General features: G+C 42.5%; 1 protein-coding gene across 2 annotated transcripts in view; it reads right to left on the bottom strand.

The window, feature by feature from the left end:
* AMFR (autocrine motility factor receptor) overlaps positions 1-23018 on the bottom strand; it is a 47267-nt gene that overhangs the window by 9016 nt on the left and 15233 nt on the right. For both annotated transcript variants that reach the window (XM_027619602.2, XM_027619603.2), the window contains exons 5-10: positions 21005-21045; positions 20715-20847; positions 18938-19071; positions 17959-18069; positions 6709-6899; positions 4577-4680 (exon numbers count right to left, since the gene is read on the bottom strand). In XM_027619602.2, coding sequence (XP_027475403.1) covers positions 4577-4680; positions 6709-6899; positions 17959-18069; positions 18938-19071; positions 20715-20847; positions 21005-21045 — 714 coding nt within the window. The remainder of the gene's footprint in view (positions 1-4576; positions 4681-6708; positions 6900-17958; positions 18070-18937; positions 19072-20714; positions 20848-21004; positions 21046-23018) is intronic.

Here is a 23018-nt window from a genome sequence, read left to right as displayed (position 1 = left end):
CTACCATATGTAAATTATACCACAACCAGAAAAAAAAGATTAAAAAGCATGTAAACTCGGAACACTAGAGCTGTAGGTTTCAAACCACACTCGAGAAACATCGGCGAGTCCACGTTGTGCTCTGAGCGGCAGCCGGGGTGCAGGGGACGATGGCACAGGTCTCCGCACACCACCACCCATACTCATATCAAAGGGGCCCAGATTTTGTTTTTCATGTATGTATACTCATTTCACAATGCTTACATTCATGGTTTTATTTGTGGAAAAGCCCCAATGATCAAAAGGAAAAAAGAACAGGAAAAATGGGATTACTTTAGAGGCACAGAGAAGTCTACCACTGGGACACTAGCTCGGCAGAGCACAGCATTACAGCCGCGGGAGGGGAAGGCATCCAGCCTCAGGGCCTCGAGAGCCGAGATCAGGGTGAGCCATGCACAGAGTCTGCTTAGTGTCTCACTGCGGTGGGAGGGCAAGACAAGCAAAGTCCAGCCACAGGACCCACAGCCCCCACATGCCTGGAACCCCTCAGGGTTTACAGGAATGGGAGCTGAGCATTTTTTTCTCCAGGTCAAATCAAAGCTAAGTGGAGAAAAGTCCATAAAAACCTCAACAATCAGGTAACATTCTTCTCTACTCTTAAACAGCTTCCCCTTCATTTCCCAAATAAAAACATGCCTGAGATTCATTTCACAAGAGCAAAGCTTTTCTTCCAGAAAATCCAGCGAGTTCAATATTGGATCTTTATAAAAAATGTATGGGTCCAGTACATTCATTGTGCTAAAAATACGCTATTCCAATCCGTCATGGAGCTGGAGGAAGAACAGCCAGAGCCTATCTGAGAATTCTAAATACCCCAACTTAGTCCTGGAGGTTCACGTGCCCAGGATTCTGATTTTTTCAGGGAGCAGGTGAGGTGATCCACCTGCAGAGCTTCAACAGCTGCCAGAGCCCAAAGTCCACAGACACAGAGCCTGACACCACCCGGTGGGTGGGCGCATCAGGCCACTCCACTGCAGACCATCTAGGCCCATTATGACATCACTCACACACTGCTGACGTGGCTGAGCGCTGCGCCAAGGAAGGAGGCGCCAGCAGGAACCCAGGCCTTTTATTAGGATGATGATTATTGCGGGCAAAAACATATAACCATCTTAACCAATCTTTCAAACCAGATGCATGTTACTGTGCAACACATCTCTAGCACTTTCCCATGTTGCAAAACTGAAACACTGAACAGCACCTCCCCAGCACCCTCTCCCCGAGCCCCTGGCAACTACCATTCTACTTTCTATTTCTAAGACAGTGACTAAGTTACATTCCTCACTTAAGTGGAACTGTGCGGTGTTTGTCTTTTCTTAGCTCGTGTAATATAATGTCCTCAAGGTGCATCCATGTCGTGGCACATGGTAAGATTTCCTTTTTTATTTTCATTTTTTTTTTTAAGATTTTATTTATTTATTTGAAAGATAGAGAGACAGCGAGAGAGGGAACACAAGCAGGGGGAGCGGGAGAGGGAGAAGCAGGCTTCCCGCAGAGCAGGAAACCCGATGTAGGACTCGATCCCAGGACCCTGGGATCATGACCTGAGCCGAAGGCAGACACTTAACGACTGAGCCACCCAGGCGCCCCAGATTTCCTTCTTTTTTAAAGGTTGACTAATATTCCACGCTTTCAGAATCCATTCACCTCCGACGGACACTCAGGCCACGTCTTGGTTACTATGAGCCGGGCCATCTATTTAAACCATTTCTCAATGGCACACCTGTAGCCTCCATTCCTCCTCCTAGCAAGGGCAGCTGCCTCTCTCTCCCGCTCTGGCTCCCAGCCCTGCCAGCCAGCCCAGGGTCTTCGCTCTTCCATGTTTACCTTCCTGTTTGTGCTGCACCTTTGAGCTCTCCCTCTCTAGTGATCACTCCCATTCACACCCCAAACATGCTTTCGAATCGATCTTTTAAAAAGGCCCATGGGTACTCAAAAGAACTGAAAGCAGAGCCTCCGTGATATTCGCACTTTCATGCCCATTGCGGCATTATTCACAAGAGCCAAAAGGTGGAAGCAACCCAAGGGTCCATCAGTGGAGGAATGGATAAGTGAAATGTGATCTACCCGGGCAATGGAATGTTAGTGAGCCTTAAAAATGAAGGAAATTCTGACCCCTGCTCCAACGTGGCTGAACCACGCTAAGTGAAGTAAGCCAGCCAAGAAAAGACAAACACTGTGATCCCACAGCTGTTCCTGGGCCAAGGGCTTGGGTGCATGGAGGAAAGGATGCGAGCGTGACTTCGGGTCCTTCTCCACAGCTTCTGAAACTTGTGTATAAATGGCCTGTTCAAAAACCTTAAAAAAAACTTAAAAAACAAAAACTCCCCTGATACCATAACCCTCTCAAGCCACCACCTCCATTCCTCCGCCCCCTTTTACAACCCAGTTTCTCCAGCTCCCACTCATTTCCAATCTACCTCAAGTACCCAGTCCCACAGGCCACGGAAACCGCTTACTCCTCTGCAGCGAACCCACCATCTGCATTCGGCGGAGTCCAACGTGTCCCCCTCCGACCTCACCCTCTGAGAACTCGTCCTCTCCTCCTCGCGAGCCAAGTCCTCTCCTGGGAAAAGACCGGGTCCCTGCCTCCAGGAGCACCTGCAGACCCAGGACTCCCAAGCGTCCCTCTCCAGCTAGATCAAATCCGCGCGGTCCAGACACCGCCACGGCATCTGCACTTGGATGGCTCCGGCCCAGCCGGAGGGATTGCAGAGGCCCTGGCCTCAGTCCTGCTCCTGCCCGACGCGGTATGCGGGCCCCCACCCACTCCGCAGCGTCACTGACACCCACGGCAGCGGCTGCCGCTCTCCGCTTCCCTTGCCCCCCGCCCCTCCGCCCAAAGCAATGTCGTCAAGTCCTGTCAGTTCATCGCCCGGTAAGTGTCTTCCTGCTGCCCCTTCTTTTCATCCTCACCTCCAACACCCTGGGCCAACCACCATCTTTCTCACCTGCACTACTGCAGCCTCCTGACTGGGCTCACGGCTTCCATCTCTGCCCCCCTGTAATCGTCTCCCAGAAGCAAATCATTCTGTTAATGTCCTGTCCATCCCCCAAGGGGAGGAAAAAGGCCTTGAACAACCTTCTAATACTTCCACGATAAAATCTAAACCGGAGGGGCACCTGGGTGGCTCGGTCAGTTAAGGGTCTGCCTCCGGCTCAGGTCATGATCCTGGAGTCCCGGGATCGAGTCCCGCATCGGGCTCCCTGCTCAGCGGGGAGTCTGCTTCTCCCTCACCCCTTCCCACCGCTTGTGCCTGCTCTCTTATAAATAAATAAAATCTTAAAAAAACAAAAAACAAATCTCAACTGGACTGTGGCCTACTAACCCCTGCGTGACTGGGCTCTGCAAGCTCACTCCACGTCACAGTCTTGGCCTCCAACTTGCTAGGTCACTTCCACAGGGACCTCCCTGCCTCCAGTGCTTTCTCACCTCATCGCCTACGGTTTGGTTTCCACTGCCTCTGTTTCCCCCAACTGCCTCCGTTTCCCCCAACTGCCTCCTTCTTGTCCTTCAGGTCTCAGCTGAAGTCTCGGCCCCTGGGAGAGAACTCCTCAGACGCCTCCCCTAACACAGCCTTTACCCCCCCATGCTAACCCTGCACATCGCTGGCCTTACTCCCTTCAGAGCACTCACTGCACCAGCGATGAGCTCTCTTGTTTGTGGTTGCAATCAGTCTCCCCAGCTGGAATCTACACCTCCTGGGACTGGGGCCCACATATGCCTTGTTTATATGGCAGGTGCTATGTGACTGTTTACCCCGCACAGTGCCTGCCGCAGGAATAGGCTTTCAGGACAGCTTTTCAAGTAAATTCACGAAGATAAAGGAACAAATGGGCAAATGAACCAGTGACGCTCTGAAGTACTGACCAGGCTTACCCAGGTCAGCCAGAGGCCCTATCTAAGCAGGACTAAGGTAGTGAGCATTTTAAGATTCCTGCATTTACCATCACAGTGAACACTAAGTTGCAATGATAATGACACATATTTCTCTAACTCTATAGAACAAAAATACACACCATATGATAAAGCTTTAGAAAAATACAAAGAATATTTGAAGAATATCCTTGAGCCACCAGCATGCATTGCATGCCTTCAGATCTCAAGGTATACACCCGTACCTCCACAGATGTGTGTGTGCTTGCTTATTTGGGGGAGCAAGGGGGACAGGGGTCTGGAAAACACACTTAGTAGGCCTAATACAACTTTTAATAAAAGGCCCATCGTTCTCTCTAGTCACTAAATCTCCAAATACTTTTGGCTACAATCAAGGAGAGTCCCAAGATTGGCCTAGATCACGACAGAGTGAGCATGGCAGGGCTCAGAAAAGGATAAAGTATCTGCCACACAACAAAAATGGAAGCTGGTTTCCAAAGCAGTTTCAAGTTTTAAAACACAGGAATTTAAGTGGTCCCAGTGAGTAGAGACAATGCCCCTGAAAATCCTGCTATTCTGCCCGAGTGCAGCATACACACTGCACACACGGTCAGCCCCTCTTCGATTATTCACCATCTGGAAGCGGTTAGTGCTCCTTACCATTGCATTCAGCTGCGAGTTGCTGGCCTGCGTAATGCCGAGAATGTTGGTGGTATGCATCACTTCAACTGAAAAACTCGGCAGCCAACTGGCGATCCGGGACCCTAGGACAAACAAGACCCCAGCACAAATTAGACATCTCTTTCCCAGTGTTGTCTACCCTGGAGTCAGCCACTCTGGGACACCAGCTGGTGCCACTGAGGCCTTACTACAGGCCAGGCCTTTTGTACCGAGAGATTCACATGGATTAGTTCACTTCATCAAGTCTAAAACCTCACATGGTACCATCTACTTTGATCCCCATTTTACCCTTCTCAGAGATGCCTCGGTGCCCTTGGTGTTTTGTCCCCAGAGCGCTCAGAAGTTAGATAACTTGCCCTAGATCATACAATTTAATTATGAGGGACAGCATCTGAAACCAGACTGGCAGGTTCCAGAACACTTCACCACCAGGCTCTCCTGCTTTCCCGTGGCTCTGGATCCACATGTCAAGCTGCTCGCAGCCTAGCAAATAAGGGAGGTTTTCAAGATTCTACAGCTGCTACAACAGGGGGGGTTTGTGCTCCTCTCTTTCACACTATACACAATTACTACTCGTGTGGACACATCACTTTCACAATTACGTTCAAGAAGTATTTTCTATTTAATCATCTGATTTGAAGACCCTGATTTTCTGATTTGATTCAAAATTGTTTTCAGAGTCCCATGACATAAGCTTATGGACTAAAGGCACCAAGAAGTCGGCTTCTTCTGCCATTTCCCTAAGAAAAGGGGAGCCTAAGATAAAACACCACCAGGGGCACCTGGGTGGCTCAGTCGGTTGGGTGTCAGACTCTTTCAGCTCAGGTCATGATATCAGGGTCATGAGATCGAGCCCCATGTTGGGCTCAGCACGGAGTCTACTTGAGATTCTCTCCCTCTCCCTCCCCCGGTTAGCTAGCACGCTCTCTCTCAAATAAACAAAATCTTTAAAACAACAAGAAAACACCACCAAGTATTGGCTGTGAAACAACCTGCTATCAAAGCCACACGTTTAGGGGTTATTTTTCTCTCCTTCACAAAGAGTCACTGAGGCATGGAATATAAAAAACAGGCTAAACAGCTGTCTCAAGGTCTTGCCCAACAAAACATGCCTGTTAAAAAACCGGATACTTATTTCATGTACTTACCAGGGAGAAAGAAAGTTGACTTCTCTATTTTGACTAAGTTTTTAGTAATAATTCGTAAACAGATTACACCGCTGGGCCCCAAGTGCACGATCTGCTGGCGTATTTCCGAGGTCATACCTGACAGAGGCCTTAACTGACAGCCAACAAAGCAGCCGCCTCTAAGCCCTCCAGTGGCCGTGGCCCAGCCAGCCAAGCTACCTTATCTCCTGCTCTCTGAGGCTGGACTCTCCTGCCCTTGATCCTTCTATCACAGGTCTCACCAACACACCATGGCTCCCGTCATGCTCCACCCTCAGAAACTCAAATCCCAGGTCTGAACAGCACACCTCCTAACAAAATTCCAGGAATGCCCATTTTAGGGTAACAAATAGGAACTCACAGAACTCAGTGGTATCAAAATTGAGGAGAATCCACAACAGCTTACCGTAATGTGAATTAAGGAAAGACGGTCAACCAGCCCCTGATGTGGGGCCCATGGCTTCAGAATTTTAAATATAGCTTTTACTACAACTCCTTGCAACACTGCCAAGAGGTAGAACATTCATATTTTATGGACAAGGAAAAGGTTCTACCTTGGATTCCACTTCTGATACTCACGGGAAAGGCTGCTCCATGATCCTGCATTATATGCTTAAGTACTATACCAATGCCATCAATTAGCGACGGTTAACTATTAAACTGATTAAGTGTGTTCCTCATAGGCATGGTTGAGTCAATACCTGGAGCACCTCCTCCTCCCCACTCCCACCCCCATATTCACAGAGAATCCAGCAAATGCCCAGCACAGAGTAACTCCCCAGGGCTATCCATACCTACTGAACACTTTCAATTAAGAGGGAAATATTTCTATTAAACTGGCCTACACCAATTTATAATTGGCCTACACATGACAATTTGTAGTTAAAACAGCATCCTCTTAGGGGAGAAAGCCCCTCAGGTACGGTTTTAGAGGTTGAGACGAACCATCAAAGTGGAAGAAGTGATTGTGCTGGTTCAGGCGAGGTCGGCCTTCGGCGGCTGCTACAGGCACCAAGTTCTCATCCAAGTTGTCTCCTTGCTGGTCCTCCCGGACCCGGTTATTGTCAGCAATATTAAGAGACATTCTGCATGTTGGGCAGGAGGTGTCTTGTTCTAGCCAGGAACGAAGGCAGGAGCTACGAAAAAGTCCAAAATAAGATGTCCTTAGCATATTTTGTGAGAATTCACCAGAAGCACTCTGAATGTAGCAAATGTGTTGCAATTTTGGCTTGTATTTAACAATAGTGAGATTTAAATATTGAGAAACGTTTGCTGACATTACCTTTTCACTGATATACTTCTAGCGTGTTCTGCCGTGAACATCAATTTGTCCACATACATAGTCACCTAATGAGCTCCTGGTCATGACCCTGCTCAAATAAGACTCCATCACATGGCCTGCCATCTTCCTTTCCAACTCCATTTGACTACTTCAAAATCCATGTGGCTGAATCACCCAACACCCTGGCCTACCGTGAATCTGAATCTTCTACTCCAGGGATCTGTTCTCTCAACTCTCCTTCAGCTACCCACGAACATGGTCATAACCTTGGCTTTCTCTTCAAACTCTTGACTTCAAAGATCTCACTCTAACTAAAGCTCCTCTCCTTCCAGCTCACCCTGAGGCCCTTATTTGCTGAGAGCACCCATCCACGACGACACCACTTTCTCATCAAGCATCACAACCCCTCACGTCCTCACTCTTTACCTCACTTACCTACAACCATTCCCTTATGCCCACCACCTCAGCTCCTCCAACCCTCTGTTGTTTGTACTTTGCTTTCCCGAGGCTGGAAGCTTCTTTTGTCCTCTCTCTCAGGAAATGACAATGCCCTAATTATGCCAGATGCAATAACTACTTGGGCTGTCCGTTAACAGGAAGTGAACTAACAAAACCAAGAAGGTGGGATGAAATGATCTCTAAGCTCCCTTCCTATTTTATGATAATACATTACCTTTCTTCTCAGATCTCAAGAAGCCTTCCCATCCCATAACATATTATCTTTCCTTTAAGAGTTCAAGGAGGGATACACTGTTGGTGGGAATGCAAGCTGGTGCAACCCCTCTGGAAAACAGTATGGAGGTTCCTCAAACAGTTGAAATTAGAGCTACCGTTCGATCCAGCAATTGCACTACTGGGTATTTACCACAAAGATACAAATGTAGGGACCCGAAGGGGTACGTGTACCCCAATGTTTATAGCAGCAATGTCCACCATAGCCAAACTGTGGAAAGAGCCAAGATGCCCATCGACAGATGAATGGATAAAGAAGATGTGGTATATATACACAATGGAATATTATGCAGCCATCAAAAGGAATGAGATCTTGCCATTTGCAACGACGTGGATGGAACTGGAGGGTGTTATGCTGAGTGAAATAAGTCAATCAGAGAAAGACATGTATCACATGACCTCACTGATATGAGGAATTCTTAATCTCAGGAAAGAAACTGAGTGTTACTGGAGTGGTTGGGGTGGGAGGGATGGGGTGGCTGGGTGATAGACATTGGGGAGGGTATGTGCTACGGTGAGCGCTGTGAATTGGGCAAGACTGTTGAATCACAGTTCTGTACTTCTGAAACAAATAACGCAACATATTTTAAGAAAAAAGAAAAAGAAGAAGATAGCAGGAGAGGAAGAAAAGGGGAGTATGTCAGAGGGGGAGACGAACCATGAGAGATGATGGACTCTGAAAAACAAACTGAGGGTTCTAGAGGGGAGGGGGGTAGGGGGATGGGTTAGCCTGGTGATGGGTATTGAGGAGGGCACGTTCTGCATGGAGCACTGGGTGTTATGAACAAACAATGAATCATGGAACACTGCACCAAAAACTAATGATGTAATATATGGTGATTAACATAACAATAAAAAAATTTAAAAAAAAAAAGAGTTCAAGGAGGGACTGAATAAAAAGTGCTCACAACCTCTGTGTCATTTTTAGTATCTGGGGACATGGGCACATATCATGTTAGGAAGGAGAGCCTCACCCCAATGCAATGATCCCCAGAACCCCTGGCAACCTATCAGTACTTAAGTATCAAAATTGTCCCTGAGGCCAGGATAGAGCTACTTCTTACCATCTGTGCGCCAGAAGAGTTTATGATAGTAATGTGACCAAAAAATGAGTGTCTACAGCCAATTCTATCACATTTGAAAATATACGTCACCTATGTATAAAATACCTGTTTGTGATCAAATAAATGATTATATTTTTTAAAAGTTCACTTCCCTTCCTCATAATAAGTAGATAATTAATTAATTAAAGTCTGTTTCCCTAATGAACACCCTTAAATCCCACCACCAGTAAAATTAGCCTTGTGTGGGACTACAGAAGTATGTCAAGATCCTGGGCACCCTCCAATAATGCTACACTGTGACACACTTTTCATCAGCAAACCTAATTTTATTTCGTATTCTGCAAAAACCTCCCACATCAAATACAATAGCCTGAAAACTCCAAGGTGAGAACAACCAGATACAGTGGCCTTAAAAATAAAATGCTAGAGTTCCCCAGCTAAAAAAACCAAACCTCAGAGAAAACAGGTTATTTTTTATGACTATACTAATACTCTATTGAAAGAATATTTCTCCCCCTTCTAAGTATGACACTTCAATGTAATGAAATATTCATTGGATACTCTGTAAAGACATCTTCTATGAAAACAAATTATCTAGCTATACAACCTGCTGGAATATAGACATTTAGTTTTATCACAAATTTAAATGCATTTGCCCTGTTTACTGTAGCGTAAGCCCTTGACAGCTGGCTTTTCTTTTTGTGTTGCAAGTGCCTGCTTTAAGCTTCGACGGCTGAGGCACTCACCTCCAAGATGACTCTCTCAAATAAACACACCGCCAACCACACGACTAAAGAGCCAGCAACCCCCCAATTTGTCTTAGAGATCTTGGTTGATTTCGATAACTGACCAAAGTAAGGTAGGTTATACTTTCTCTTCCTCTTTAACTCCTATTCTTACATGCTTTAAACTCCTATTCTTATATTTTAAATAAAGACTTATTTTAGAGAAAGGGAATGGGCGAGTGGGGGTAAGGGCAGAGGGAGAGGGAGAGAAGCAGACTCCCTACTGAGCTCAGAGCCCCGGCATAGGCCTTGATCCCATAACCCTGAGATCACGACCTGAGCCGACATCAACAGTCAAAACGCGTAACCGACTGAGCCACCCAGGTGCCCCTTTATTCTTATGTTTTAAATTCACCAACAGTGAGCCCACAAAACACTGGGCTTCCACCCTCCACCCTAACAAAAGCAGAACCCTAGGCCCACGATTCCATCCTAGTGACAACCCCACTGTGTGGCCCCAGGTGTTCCATGTGCTTTCTAAGACCTGTGATGTATAAACCCCTTTTCCCCAAACTTTCCTGATGGTTATTGCTAATGGTGTCTTGCAGTCATAATAAGAACCACAAGGACCAGTGCAGCCCCAATACTGATTATCGATAAGCTGAGACCAGCACAAAACAACTATCATCCCACCATCCCGTTCCCATTCTATTAACCAGAGCTACAGTGTAAGGCAAATCAAGTGGTCCTATTAATGTTTGCTCACTCAACCCAAGGCAGGTGAGTATTCTAAACACTAAACACTTGAGCAATTAGTAAACACTCTGAGAAAAATGAAAACAAAAACACAACATAGCAAAACTTATGGGATATAGCAGAAGCAATATTCAGAGGCAAATTTTATAACTAAAAATGCATGAAAAGAAAAAAGATTTCAAATTGAAAGCGTAACTTTGTATCTTATAGAACCAGAAAAAGATCAAAGAAACCCAAAGTCAGAAGAAGGAAATAATACAGATCAGAGAAGAGGTAACTGAAATACAGAACACAAAAACAATAGAGTAACCAATGAAATCAAAAGCCATTTTTTTTGTTTTTATTTATTTATTTATTTATTTGCCAGAGAGAGAGAGAGAAAGAGAACGCACAAGCAGGGGGAGCGGCAGGCAGAGGGAGAAGCAGGCTCCCTGCTGAGCAAGGAGCCCAGTGTGGGATTCAATCCCGGGACCCGAAGATCATGACCTGAGCCAAAGGCAGACGCTTAACCAACTGAGCCACCCAGGCATCCTCAAAAGCTGGTTCTTAAAAAAATATCAACAAAAGTGACAATTTTTAGGTAGACTAAGCAAAAATATAGATACAAAAATTAAAAGCAGAAATCGAAGTATGGAAAAAAAAAGAAATGAAAGTATGAACATTACTACCAACCTTACAGAAATGATAAGGATTATAACAGAATACTAGAAATAATTGTAATACAACAAATTAGAGAATACAGAGAAATACAGAGAAAAAATATAGGGCAAATTTCTACCAACACTGAAATTACCTAAATTGACTCAAGAAATAGAAAGGGGCGCCTGGGTGGCTCAGTCGGTTAAGCATCTGCCTTTGGCTCAGGTCATGATCCCAGGGTCCTGGGATCAAGCCCTGCGTCAGGAGCCTCTCCCTCTGTGCTCTCTCCTTCTGTCTCTCAAATAAATAAAATCCTTAAAAGAAAAAAGGAAGAAGAAATATAAAACTGCAACAGATTTATACAAGTAAAGAGACTGACTCAGTCAAAAAATCTCCCAGAAAGGAAAAGCCCAAGACAGGTTCACTGGTAAATTCTACCAAATATGTCAAGAAGAATGAACACCAATCCTACTCAAGCTCTTCCAAAATACAGGACAGAAAACTTCCTAACACATACTCTGAGGCCAGCATTACTGATACCAAAACCAGACACAGACACCACAAGAAAAGACAACTGCCAACCAGTATCTCTTATGAATATAGATGCAAAAGTCCTCAACAAAATACCAGTGAACCAAATTCAACAGCACATTAAAAAGATTACACACACCACGAACAAAAGGGATTTATTTACCCTAGAAATGCAAGTGTGGTTGAACATAAGAAAATGAATCAGTGTTAACACACCACATTAGAACAAAGGAAAAAAAAACATGATAATCTCAATAGAGGCAGAAAAATCATTTTACAAAACTGAACACTCTTTCATGATAAAAATACTCAGGAAACTAGGAATAGAAGGGAATGACCTTAAAAGACATTCATGAAAAACCCACAGGTAATATCACACTCAACTGAAGAAGACTGAAAGTTTTTCCTCAAAGCTCAGGAACAAGAATGCTTGTTTTCACCACTGCTATACAACATTGTACAGCAAGACCTAGCCAGAGCAATTAGGTAAGAAAAAGAAATAAAGGCTTCCAAATTGTAAAAAAAAAAAAAAAAAAAAAAAAAAAAAAAAAGGAAGTAAAACCAACTCTACTTGCAGATGATATGATCCTAAACTACTATAGAGCTAATCATCAAATTCAGAAAAGTTGCACAGTACAAAAGCAACACATAAAAAGCAATTATATTTCTAATCCAAACAGGAAATTTAGAAAACAATTCCATTTGTATCAATCCCAAAAGAATAAAATACCTAGGGCGCCTGGGTGGCTCAGATGGTTAAGCGTCTGCCTTCGGCTCAGGTCACGATCCCAGAGTCCTGGGATCAAGTCTCACATCGGGCTCCCTACTCCTTGGGAGCCTGCTTCTCCCTCTGCCTCTCTCTGTCTCTCATGAATAAATAAATAAATAAATCTTTAAAAAAAAAGAATAAAATACCTAGAAATAAATTTAACCAAGGAGATGAAAGTCCTGATACTAAAAACCACAAAAGATTGCTGAAAGAAATTAAAGACCTAAATAACAGGAAAGACATACCATGTTCATGGCTTGGAACACGTAATACTATTACAACAGTAATATTCTCCAAAGTGATCTACAGATTCAACACAATCTCTATTAAATTCCAAGGGCCTTTTTTGCAGAAATGGGAAAGTGGATCCCCAAATTCATACAGAATTGTAAGGGGCCCCAAACAGCCAAAACAATACTGAAAAAGTTGCAGGACTCACCATTTCCCAGTTTCAAAACTTACTACAAACATAGAGTAATCAAAACACCACAGTAGTGGAACAAAGATAGGCCTATAGACCACTGGAATAGAACTGAGAATCCAGAAATAAACCCAGTATCTATGGCCAACTGATTTCAGCAAGGGTCCCAAGACCATTCAATGGGGGAAAGAATAGATTCTTCAACAAATGAGGTTGAGCAACTGGACAACCACATGTAAAAGAATGAAGTCAGACCCCTCCTTCACTTCATGTAAAATTATTAACTCAAAATGGACCAATGACCTAAATATAAGAGCTAAAACCATAAAACTACTAGAAGAAAACAGGGGTAAATCTTCATGACCTCAGATTTGGCAATGGATTCTTAGATTTGACACTAAAAGTATCAGTAACCGAAGAAAAAATAGGTACACTGGACTTCAAAATAGTGAAAACTTTGTGTACATCAAAGGACATTGTCAAGAAAATGAAAATACAGCTACAGAATGAAAGAAGATATTTGCAAATCATACATCTGATAAAAGGTTAGTATCCAGAACACAGAAAGAACTCTTACAACTTATTAACAAAAAGACAAACAACCCAATTAAAAAATGGGCCAAGGAGTTGAAGAGACACTTTCCAAAGAAGATAGACAAATGGCCAACGGGCACAATCAATGTTCAGCATCAATGGTCATTAAGGAAATGCAAATCAAAATCCCAATGAGATACCACTTCCCACTAGCACAGCTATCAGAAAAACAGAAAAAATAAATGTGAAGTATAAAATGTGAAGAAATTAGAATCTCCATACATTGTTGGTGGGATGTAAAATGGTGTAGCTGCTAGAAAACAGTTTGGTAGTTCCTCAAGAAGTTAAACAGAGAATTACACATGACCCAGGAATTCCACTCCTAGGTATACCCCAAAGAATTAGAAACAGGTACTCAAACAGATACTTGTTCACAAATTTGATCATAGCAATATTTGCAATACCTAAATGGTAGAAATAACCGAAATGCCCATCAACAGATGAATGAGTACATAAATTGTTTATTATAAAATTATTTAAATTCAGCCATAAAAAGGAATGAAGTGCTGATATTTGCTACAACTTGGATTTGAAAACATTCTGCTGAGTGAAAGAATCCAGTCACAAAAGGTAGGATTCCTTTTTTATGAACTGTCCAGAAGAGGCAAATCCATAGACAGAAAGCAGATTAGTGGTTGCCCGGTGACGGAGGAGGGAGAAATGGGGACTCATTACTTTAATGAGTACGGGGTGTTACGCTGTGATGATGAAACAGTTTTGAAACTAGAAAGAAGTGGTAGCTACATAACACTGAATGCACTAAATGCCACTGAATTGTACATTTTAAGAAGGTTAACTGTATGTTACGTGAATTTTGCCTTCATCAAAAAAGGAAATCATAAACTTAATCTAATCATGTGCTTTAGATTTCTTCTAGACTAAAGTACACTCCTGGAGTTAGTCTTTCCAACTGTCTCTAAGCTCCTTTGGAGAAATGTGTGTGAATTCTCTGGTCTTCCAACCTCAACCAGCACTATACGTGCAGTTACCCAGCTGCAAAACCAGGAGAATCCCTGATTCCTCTTTTAGACTTCATTCTCACAGCCAATCCAGTACCACATGCCTGCATTCCTCTGATCTGTCCACTTCTCCCCAACCGCCTTCCACCACTGTAGCCCAAGCTACTCTCAACACATGCCTGAATCACTGCAGCCCTTACTAACTAGTCCCCCTGATCTTCTCAAGCTGCAAATCTGATCCCCAACCCCTCCTAAAACCCTTCAATGACGTCTCACCTTTTCCACTGGCCCTCAAGCCCCTGCCTGCTTCTCCTGACTCAGCAAACACCACTCCCCTCCTATGCTCTAAGTCCTGGTCACACCAGTTCTCTTCCAGTTCCTCCCACACACCCCATTCCCTCCTGCTAGAGGGTCACTCTCCTTTTGCTGACTCAAGTCCTACTCATCACCAAGAGTCACTTCCTCCAGGCTTGAGTCAGATTCCTTTGCTACAAGTTCTCAAGAATCACATTCCTTTCCTTTACAGCACTTCACTCAATTTATACTTATACATTCAGAAATGCGCCTGGCTAATTTATGTTCATCTCCTCCATTAAACTACAAGCTGCACAAAAGCAAAGACCATATCTGTGGTTTCCGTTTTATCCCCAGACCCCAACAGAACACCCAGCACATAAAAAATTCTATCAATATCTGTTCTCCACAAATGGACCCACAACTCTATGGTCAACCAATCTTCGACAAAGCAGGAAAGAATATCCAATGGAAAAAAAGACAGTCTCTTCAACAAATGGTGTTGGGAAAACTGGACAGCCACATGTGGAAAAATGAAACTGGACAAAAATTAATTCAAAATGGATGATGTGAGACAGGAAACCATCAAAATCCTAGAGGAGAACATAGACAGCAACCTCTTCGACCTTGGTCATAGTAACTTCTTCCTAGACACATCACCGGAGGCAAGGGGAACAAAAGCAAAAATGAACTACTGGGACGTCATCAAGATACAAAGCTTCTGGGGCACCTGGGAGGCTCAGTCGTTAAGTGTCTGCCTTCGGCTCAGGTCATGATCCCAGGGTCCTGGGACTGAGCCCCGCATCGGGCTCCCTGCTCCGCGGGAAGCCTGCTTCTCCCTCTCCCACTGTCCCTGCTTGTGTTCCCTCTCTTGCTGTGTCTCTCTGTCAAATAAATAAATAAAGTCTTTAAAAAAAAAAAAAAGATAAAAAGCTTCTGCATAATGAAGGAAACAATCACAAAACTAAAAGGCAGCCCACAGAATGGAAGAAGGTATTTGTACACAATGTATCTATACGATAAAGGGCTAGTATTCAAAATCTATGAAGAACCTATCAAGCTCAACGCCCCAAAAAGAAATAACCCAGCTAAGAAATGGGCAGAAGACATGAACAGACACTTTTCCAAAGAAGACATCCAGATGGCTAATGGACACATGAAAAGATGCTCAACACCACTCATCATCAGGGAAATGCAAATCAAAACCACAGTGAGATACCACCTCATAACCTGTGAGAATGGCTAAAATTAACAATACAAGAAACAACAGATGTTGGCGAGGATGTGGAGAAAGGGGAATCCCCTCTCACTGTTGGTGGGAATGCAAACTGGTACACTCTGGAGAACAGTTTGGAGTTTCCTCAGGAAGTTAAATATAGAACTACTGTATGATGCAGCAACTGAATTACTACCCAAAGGATACAAAAATACAGATTTGAAGGGGTACATGCACCCCAATGTTTATAGCAGCGTTATCGACAATAGCCAAACTATGGAGAGAACCCAAATGTCCACTGACTGATGAATGGATAAAGAAGATGTAGTATACATATCCACTGGAATATTACTCAGCCATCAAAAAAATGAAATCTTGCCATTTGCAACGATGTGGATAAGCTATTATGCTAAGTGAAATAAGTCAGTCAGAGAAAGAGAAATACCATATGATCTCACTCATGTGGAATTTAAGAAAAACCTGAACATATGGGAGGGGGAAAAGAAAAAAGGAAGAGAGGGAAATGAACCATAAGAGACTCTTAACGATAGAAAACAAACTGAGAGCTGATGGAGGGAGGTGGGTGGGGGATGGGCATTAAGGAGTGCACTTGTGATGAGCACTGGGTGTTATATGCAAGTCATGAATCACTGAATTCTACTCCTGAAACCAATACTGCACTATATATTGGGGTGCCTGGGTGGCTCAGTTGGTTAAGCGACTGCCTTCGGCTCAGGTCATGATCCTGGAGTCCCGGGATTGAGTTCCACATCAGGCTCCCTGCTCAGCAGGAAGTCTGCTTCTCCCTCTGACCCTCCCCCCTCTTATGCTCTATCTCATTCTCTCTCTCAAATAAATAAATAAAATCTTAAAAAAAAATTGCACTATTAACTAAAATTTAAATTAAAAAAGTATTTAAATTTAAAAAATTAAAATTAAAGCATATGTATTTAGCTACTGATGCTCAAGCTCCAAAGCCCTTCTAATATTAAAAAAAGAAGAAAAACAATTTGGGAATAAAAATGAGAAAAGGAAGATTAAAGATGTAAAGATGAAAACTTTCTCAACATGCAAAAATGATCACAGATGCAAAAAGCCAAAGATACCCCATAGATACCTCAACATCAAAAAAAATATCCAATCCAGGGCATCTGGGTGGCTCAGTCTTTACATCTGACTTTGGCTCAGGTCATGATCTCAAGGTCCTAGAATCCAGGCCCCTGTCTGGCTTCCCGCTCAGCAGGGAGTCTGTTTCTCCCTCTCCCTCTCCCCCTGCTCATGCTCTCTCTCTCTCAAATAAATAAAATCTTAAAAAAAAAAAAAAAAAAAAAGACGTCTACTCCATAGACACAGTGATTTAGATTAAACAGATTCAGCCCCTATGAGATCTCTAAGAATGAACAAGTAAGGCAGTGAGGGCCACAACACAGAGAGAGGCAACAGGACTCCCTGCCAGAGGAACAAACCTGTCCTGTCCTGCCCACAGATCTGGCGCATTCTTAAGAGATTTTCTGGGGGTGCCTGGGTGGCTCAGTCAGTGAAGCGTCTGCCTTCAGCTCAGGTCATGATCCCAGGGTCCTGAGATCGAGAGCCCTGCATCGGGCTCCCTGCTAAGCAGGGCATCTGCTTCTCCCTCTCCCGCCGCCCCTACTCCCCGACTTGTGCACAGGCCCTCTCTCAAATAAAAAAATAAAATCTTGGGGGGAAAAAACAGACTTTCTGAAAATGCTGTTTTGTTCTCCCTGATAATATAGTCACAGTTTTTCTGGACTGTTCAGTGGTCCTGGTCCAGTCCCCAACTCAGCCAACCTCCCTGGCATGTTGTTTCTCTGTTACTTTTGTGCATGTGCAAAATGGAAAAATACATTCTCTTGTCCCAGTGAGTGCATAAGCTGTTTGAAAGCAAGGATTCCCCCCATCCCTTTCTTTTAAATCTTACAGGCATACTTGTTCTACCTCAGGGCTGACATTGACAAGGAATATGAAGAGAGTCAGCAGACCCAGAAATTAGGATGGCGGGTTTTGAGTGGGGAACGGTCCTGCCATAGAGTGATGAGGCTGAGGGATGAAGGAGGACAGCCCAGAGCTTCCCACAGCACTCACTGCCAGCTCCACAGCCAGTCGGAGGTAATGTCCCCACCCCCTTGCCAGGACTGGTCCGGAGCCCGGGCACAAACAGCACCCCACGCCCTGGGCAGAACCCCAAGCCCTACTTGTGGAAAAGATGTCCGCAGGGCAGTTTCCTCGCGGCCTGCATGGAGTCCCAGCAGATGGCACAGTCGTCATTGTTGACAGCCAGCTCCTCCGGAGTTGCTACAGCAAACCTGTAAAAGACGAACGCAGCCAGCAGACCTCCGTCAGTTCCACACACATACACTGAGTGCCACGCCATAAACTTCGCCCTCTGACAGCAGTTACAGAGGAATCTGGGGCAGTTAAACGTTCCCAACCATCAAAAACATTACACCTGCTTTCTCTTCATAGCCCACCAAAGAGCAAGAAACGTAAACACGGAAACAAACTCTGTCTTAACAACAGCTGTTAGTTCCTTCAACATAACACATCAGCTAAAAATGATTTGAGGGAACATTTCTGGGCAAACCAGAGGAGTTAAGACCCACCCCTGGAGAGCCAAACTGTTCCCCTGGACACTAAAAGGATACCCATTCATCTCACATCTGCAGGCTGGCAAGTGAGTCCCTCCCTTGGTGAGCTTAAGAGCATGTGTGTAAACATGCATGTGGAAGGAATTAAGTGAGACCCACTTCATAAAATAGAGGACAGAGCCCAAGGAAGCTTCCGCTTAATGATGATGATGATGATAAAACTAATGGCAAAATAAGAACCACCTAGTATTTATTGAGCAGCTACTACATACCCATACTGTTCTAAGCATGTTACCTGCACTACCCCACTGGCTCCTCCCAGCAGTTCCAGGACAAAGGCTCTGCTATCATCCCTAGAGTGGAAGCAACTGAGGCACAGAGATTTAATTAAGGTGCCCCCAAATCACACAGCAAATCCTCACATAGGTAGGATTCGCACCTGGCAGTCCTTCTCCAGAGCCTCCACTTATCCTCTTCACCCTTCAGTTAACAGCTAACAAAAGTGGTTCTCGGATCACCTGGGATCTGTTATTATAAAAGATCTAAAACGAGTCCAGCTGGGCAACATCAGCGTGTGCTCACGCACCTGGCCTCCATGTTGCCAACCACACGCAAGTAGTTCTTGTGCCGGCGGATCCGACGCTGCACTTCGTGGAATAGGTAACGCAGCTGCATGAAGATGACCAAGCTGGCCATGGATAACCAGATGTTGCCAAATAACTTTGCAGGAAGGAAAGAGAATGAAACACACAATAAAAATGAATGTGAACTTGCTAGTGACAAAGGTGACGTATGTAACAGAAGCTCTTATTGGTGGTAAACAGGAACTGGAACAATCTTTCACCAAGCAAATGCAGGTATTTATCTCACTACCATAAACAATGTACACGCTCTTTGGCTTAGTCATTCCATCATCAGCTATCTTTTCTCAGGAACTAATCCGAAATTTAAAAGCTTTATGCACAAAGATATCCATCCATGCAATTATAAAAAAGAAAACCAGGAAATTAGCAAAATGCCCAGTAGGGAAATAGGTTGTAAATTCATATAATGTAATAGTATATAGTCATTAATTACATTTTTTATGAAATAAAGTTATATATTATACTATATTTACATATAACATTTTTAAAGATTAATTACATGGGAAAATATTTAAGTGAAAAAAGCCAGATAAAACTATCTCAAAAAACTAATGTGATAAACTATGTAAAGATGTGAAAATAGCAAACAACTGAATACAATCTAAATATCCATTATGAGGGTTGGTTAATTAAATTACTATACATCTATATGATGGAATTCTTATCCTGAAGGCATTAAATGGTTCCGAAGAACGGTGGCTAGCACAGAACAATACAGATAATACATTAGCTAAAAAAAAAAAAAAGCAAAACTAAACTGAATGTCCAAAATACAATCTCAATTTATGACTGTATGTATTTGAATATAAAAGGAAGCAATAAATACAATAAAACGTTAATAGTTATCCCTGGGCATTCGAGGGAGTTTTAAACAAAAGCTATACATGTTTTTTTTTAAATATGTTTTCAAAGTTATTTTCAAAAAGCATACTTAGAAATGTCCTGTGTCTAACCCAGTCATTTTTTTTAAAGATTTATTTATTTATTTGAGGGGGGGGGTATGGGGAGAGGGAAAGGGAGTTATAAGCAGACACCACTCAGAGCGTGGAGCCTGACTTGGGGCTCAATCTCACGACCTGAGCCAAAACCAAGAGTCATTTAGCCAGCTGTGCCTCCCAGGCGCCCCTAACCCAGTAATTTTTAAATGCATCTTTAACAGGCTTATAGTATAAATCAACTGCCCACCAAATATGTTGATTCTCACCATTATTAGATCACTGAAGTGCTAACCACGGAAGCAGATTTTCAAAACTGTAATTTCTTGCACAGCAAAGTAAAATGTAAATGATGAAGTAGGAGGAATTCCGTACAAATGCTTTCTTTTTAATTATAAAGCAGAAACTTTATGAATCCATGAAGTAGCTAACATTACGAGAGTTCCCATTACCCCCCACAAAGTAACTGCCATGTATCAGGAGCCACAGAAACTAGGGGGAGCATACGGAATCCTCTTAATTTCATGGTAGAAGAATGACCAGTGACTAGGTCAGTGGAGGTCACGGAGTGCCCTAGGAGGACAACAAACTCAAGCTGGGCTCCAGCCAAAGTGCACGCCAGTATTCTATACCCAGCGGCAGAAAGACAGACAGGCACAGCTGCGTTTGTTTTGAGAGACTTTACGCAGTTTATCCACAAATGTTTCATTTCTTATGGACTAACCAGGGTTTCTGATTCTAAAACACTTAGCTCTCTGTTAGAGCTCCTTCTGAGGAAGCTTACCAACATGTGAATATGGTGCATGAGGTCCAGGGACAAGAGAGTGAGCTCCATGACAAAATCTGTGTAATAGACATAGGTTCCTTTTCCCTCCCACGTCCCTTCATGGTTGAGGTCCCAGAGGTGAATTACATATCTGCAGTGAACAGAGAAAAATCGTTTTAGCAATTTACTGTTAGTTTAATCTGGCTTACACATGATGCAGTATAGTCACATTTTTATAGATTTTAAACATGTGACATCTTAAAAACTGTATGAGACCTCAATCGCCTCCCTCCCAAATTTCTACTTACCGTAAAATCACATGAGCAGTCCTCACTGTCACAAGAAGAGACTATAAAGAAAGATGTATTTTTTTCTTTAGTAAAATTTGGAATTGCTCAGGCCAAACTTAAATTTTACAAAAAGATAAAAGGCAAGCATTTCTCAGTTCAACTAAAACACGGGTTATTCAAGGGAGGGGGCGGTGGGGGCATGGGATGAATGCGGTCAGAAAGTAGAAACTCCCAGTTACAAGATAAATGAGGACTGGGGATGTAACGTCCAACATAATGACTGTAGTTAACACTGCTGTGGTACATCTGAAAGTTGTGGAGAGGGTAGATCCTGAAAGTTCTCATCACAAGGGAAAAAACCCTTTTCTTTCTTTTCCTGTATCTATAATGAGATGATGGATGTTAAGGAAACTTACTGTCATAATCACTTCACAATCTATGTCAGTTAATCATTAGGCTGTATACCTTAAACTTATACAATGCTGTATGTCAATTATATCACAATAAAACTGAAAGAAAAAAAAGGAGGTTGTTCAAGCTTACCAACTATTTTTTATCTGCTTCAAATTTCCACAGAATTCATGACCTAGAAACCAACTTCCACTGAGCCTTTTTTCTGTTAATAGGTGACAACTGATTACACCTGTCCATCTCCTGGGGCTGCCTCCTATAATCTTGAGGTTCATTCTAGTAATTTGACAACCACTTCTATTTTACACAGCAGGAAGTTACCATCGTTGATTACTACAAAGGGTGTTTGAATACTTGGTGATCCTCTACCCAAAGTATAGTTCAGGTACCCCAATCCAAGATGAGTACCTGCCCTCTACACAACGCTTTGTATACTCCCCTTGCCCACACAAAAACAAATAGAACGAAGGAAATAAAAAATAAGCCCTTCGCAGTATTTTGTATTATAGAAATTGGTATTAAAAAAAATCTCCTCTTAAACTACCAAAATAGAACTGTTACATTGTTTGAGATTTGGAAATCCCAATTTATAAATGGAAAATATTTTACATAGATTAACACTATAAATATAAAAATATGATTAAGTTCAAAATATAAAATCTCTAACATTATTATCTTGAAACAATCACAGTAATGAGCTAAAATAAAAATATGTACTACAGTAAAACCCAATAGGCCTAATTTAAATGTCTTTATTTTTAGGTATACCTTTTCCAAAGTTTGGCTTAATATTAATTAAAGTAAAAAGCAGGAAAACCAGACTATCATGCAAATGATGATTTATTGTAAAATATATCTGAAGCAAACTAATAACAGATCAGTGTAAAAAAATTTTTAGATTTTTTTCAAGAGAAATATACACATATAGACAGTATTCATTTAGAACTGCAAATGTTTTACTAAGTACTTAAATGTTCCCTTCCTAATTTTATACTACTACAACATATTCTGAAATCAATGTTATTAAGCAAAATTTAAAAAATTTTTTTTAGTTTCTAAAATGAACTCTTACCTCCAACATGGGGCTTGAACTCACGACCCCCAGATCAAGAGTCACACATTCCACCGACTGACCCAGCCAGGCACCCCAATAAATGTTAACCCTATTCTAACAAATTCCCAAATAGCAGTTCAAACTTAGTATTTTGATATTAGCTAATTAACTTTAATAATCTATTATTTCATTTTTTTCCTTAATAGTAGCAATTTTGGTAAAGATAAAAATATTTTGCCTTTGGCCTGAGGAAAAAAGCAAAGATAGCAACTGAATATAAGGACATACAAAAAAATTTTTATTTCTATTGAACAAAAATTTGTATTTTCAAAGGTTTAAAAAGTAAATTTAAAATATACATGAATATCTCAGATTAGTCTTCCAAAAGAAAGAATATAGCTTACATATTTATATTATCCTATAAAATTTTAATTTATATCCTAGCTAAAAAAATTCAATTTTTGGACTGTGCCACTGATCACTCTGAAACCTTAAATAATTCACTGCACCCTCTACACCAGTTTCCCCATTTATAAACAGGAATAATAAAATGAGTCAATACACTGC

The sequence above is a fragment of the Zalophus californianus genome, chromosome 17, assembly GCF_009762305.2.
Source record: "Zalophus californianus isolate mZalCal1 chromosome 17, mZalCal1.pri.v2, whole genome shotgun sequence".
NCBI classification, from domain to species: Eukaryota; Metazoa; Chordata; class Mammalia; order Carnivora; family Otariidae; genus Zalophus; species Zalophus californianus.
This window is presented reverse-complemented; position numbering and strand designations above follow the sequence as displayed.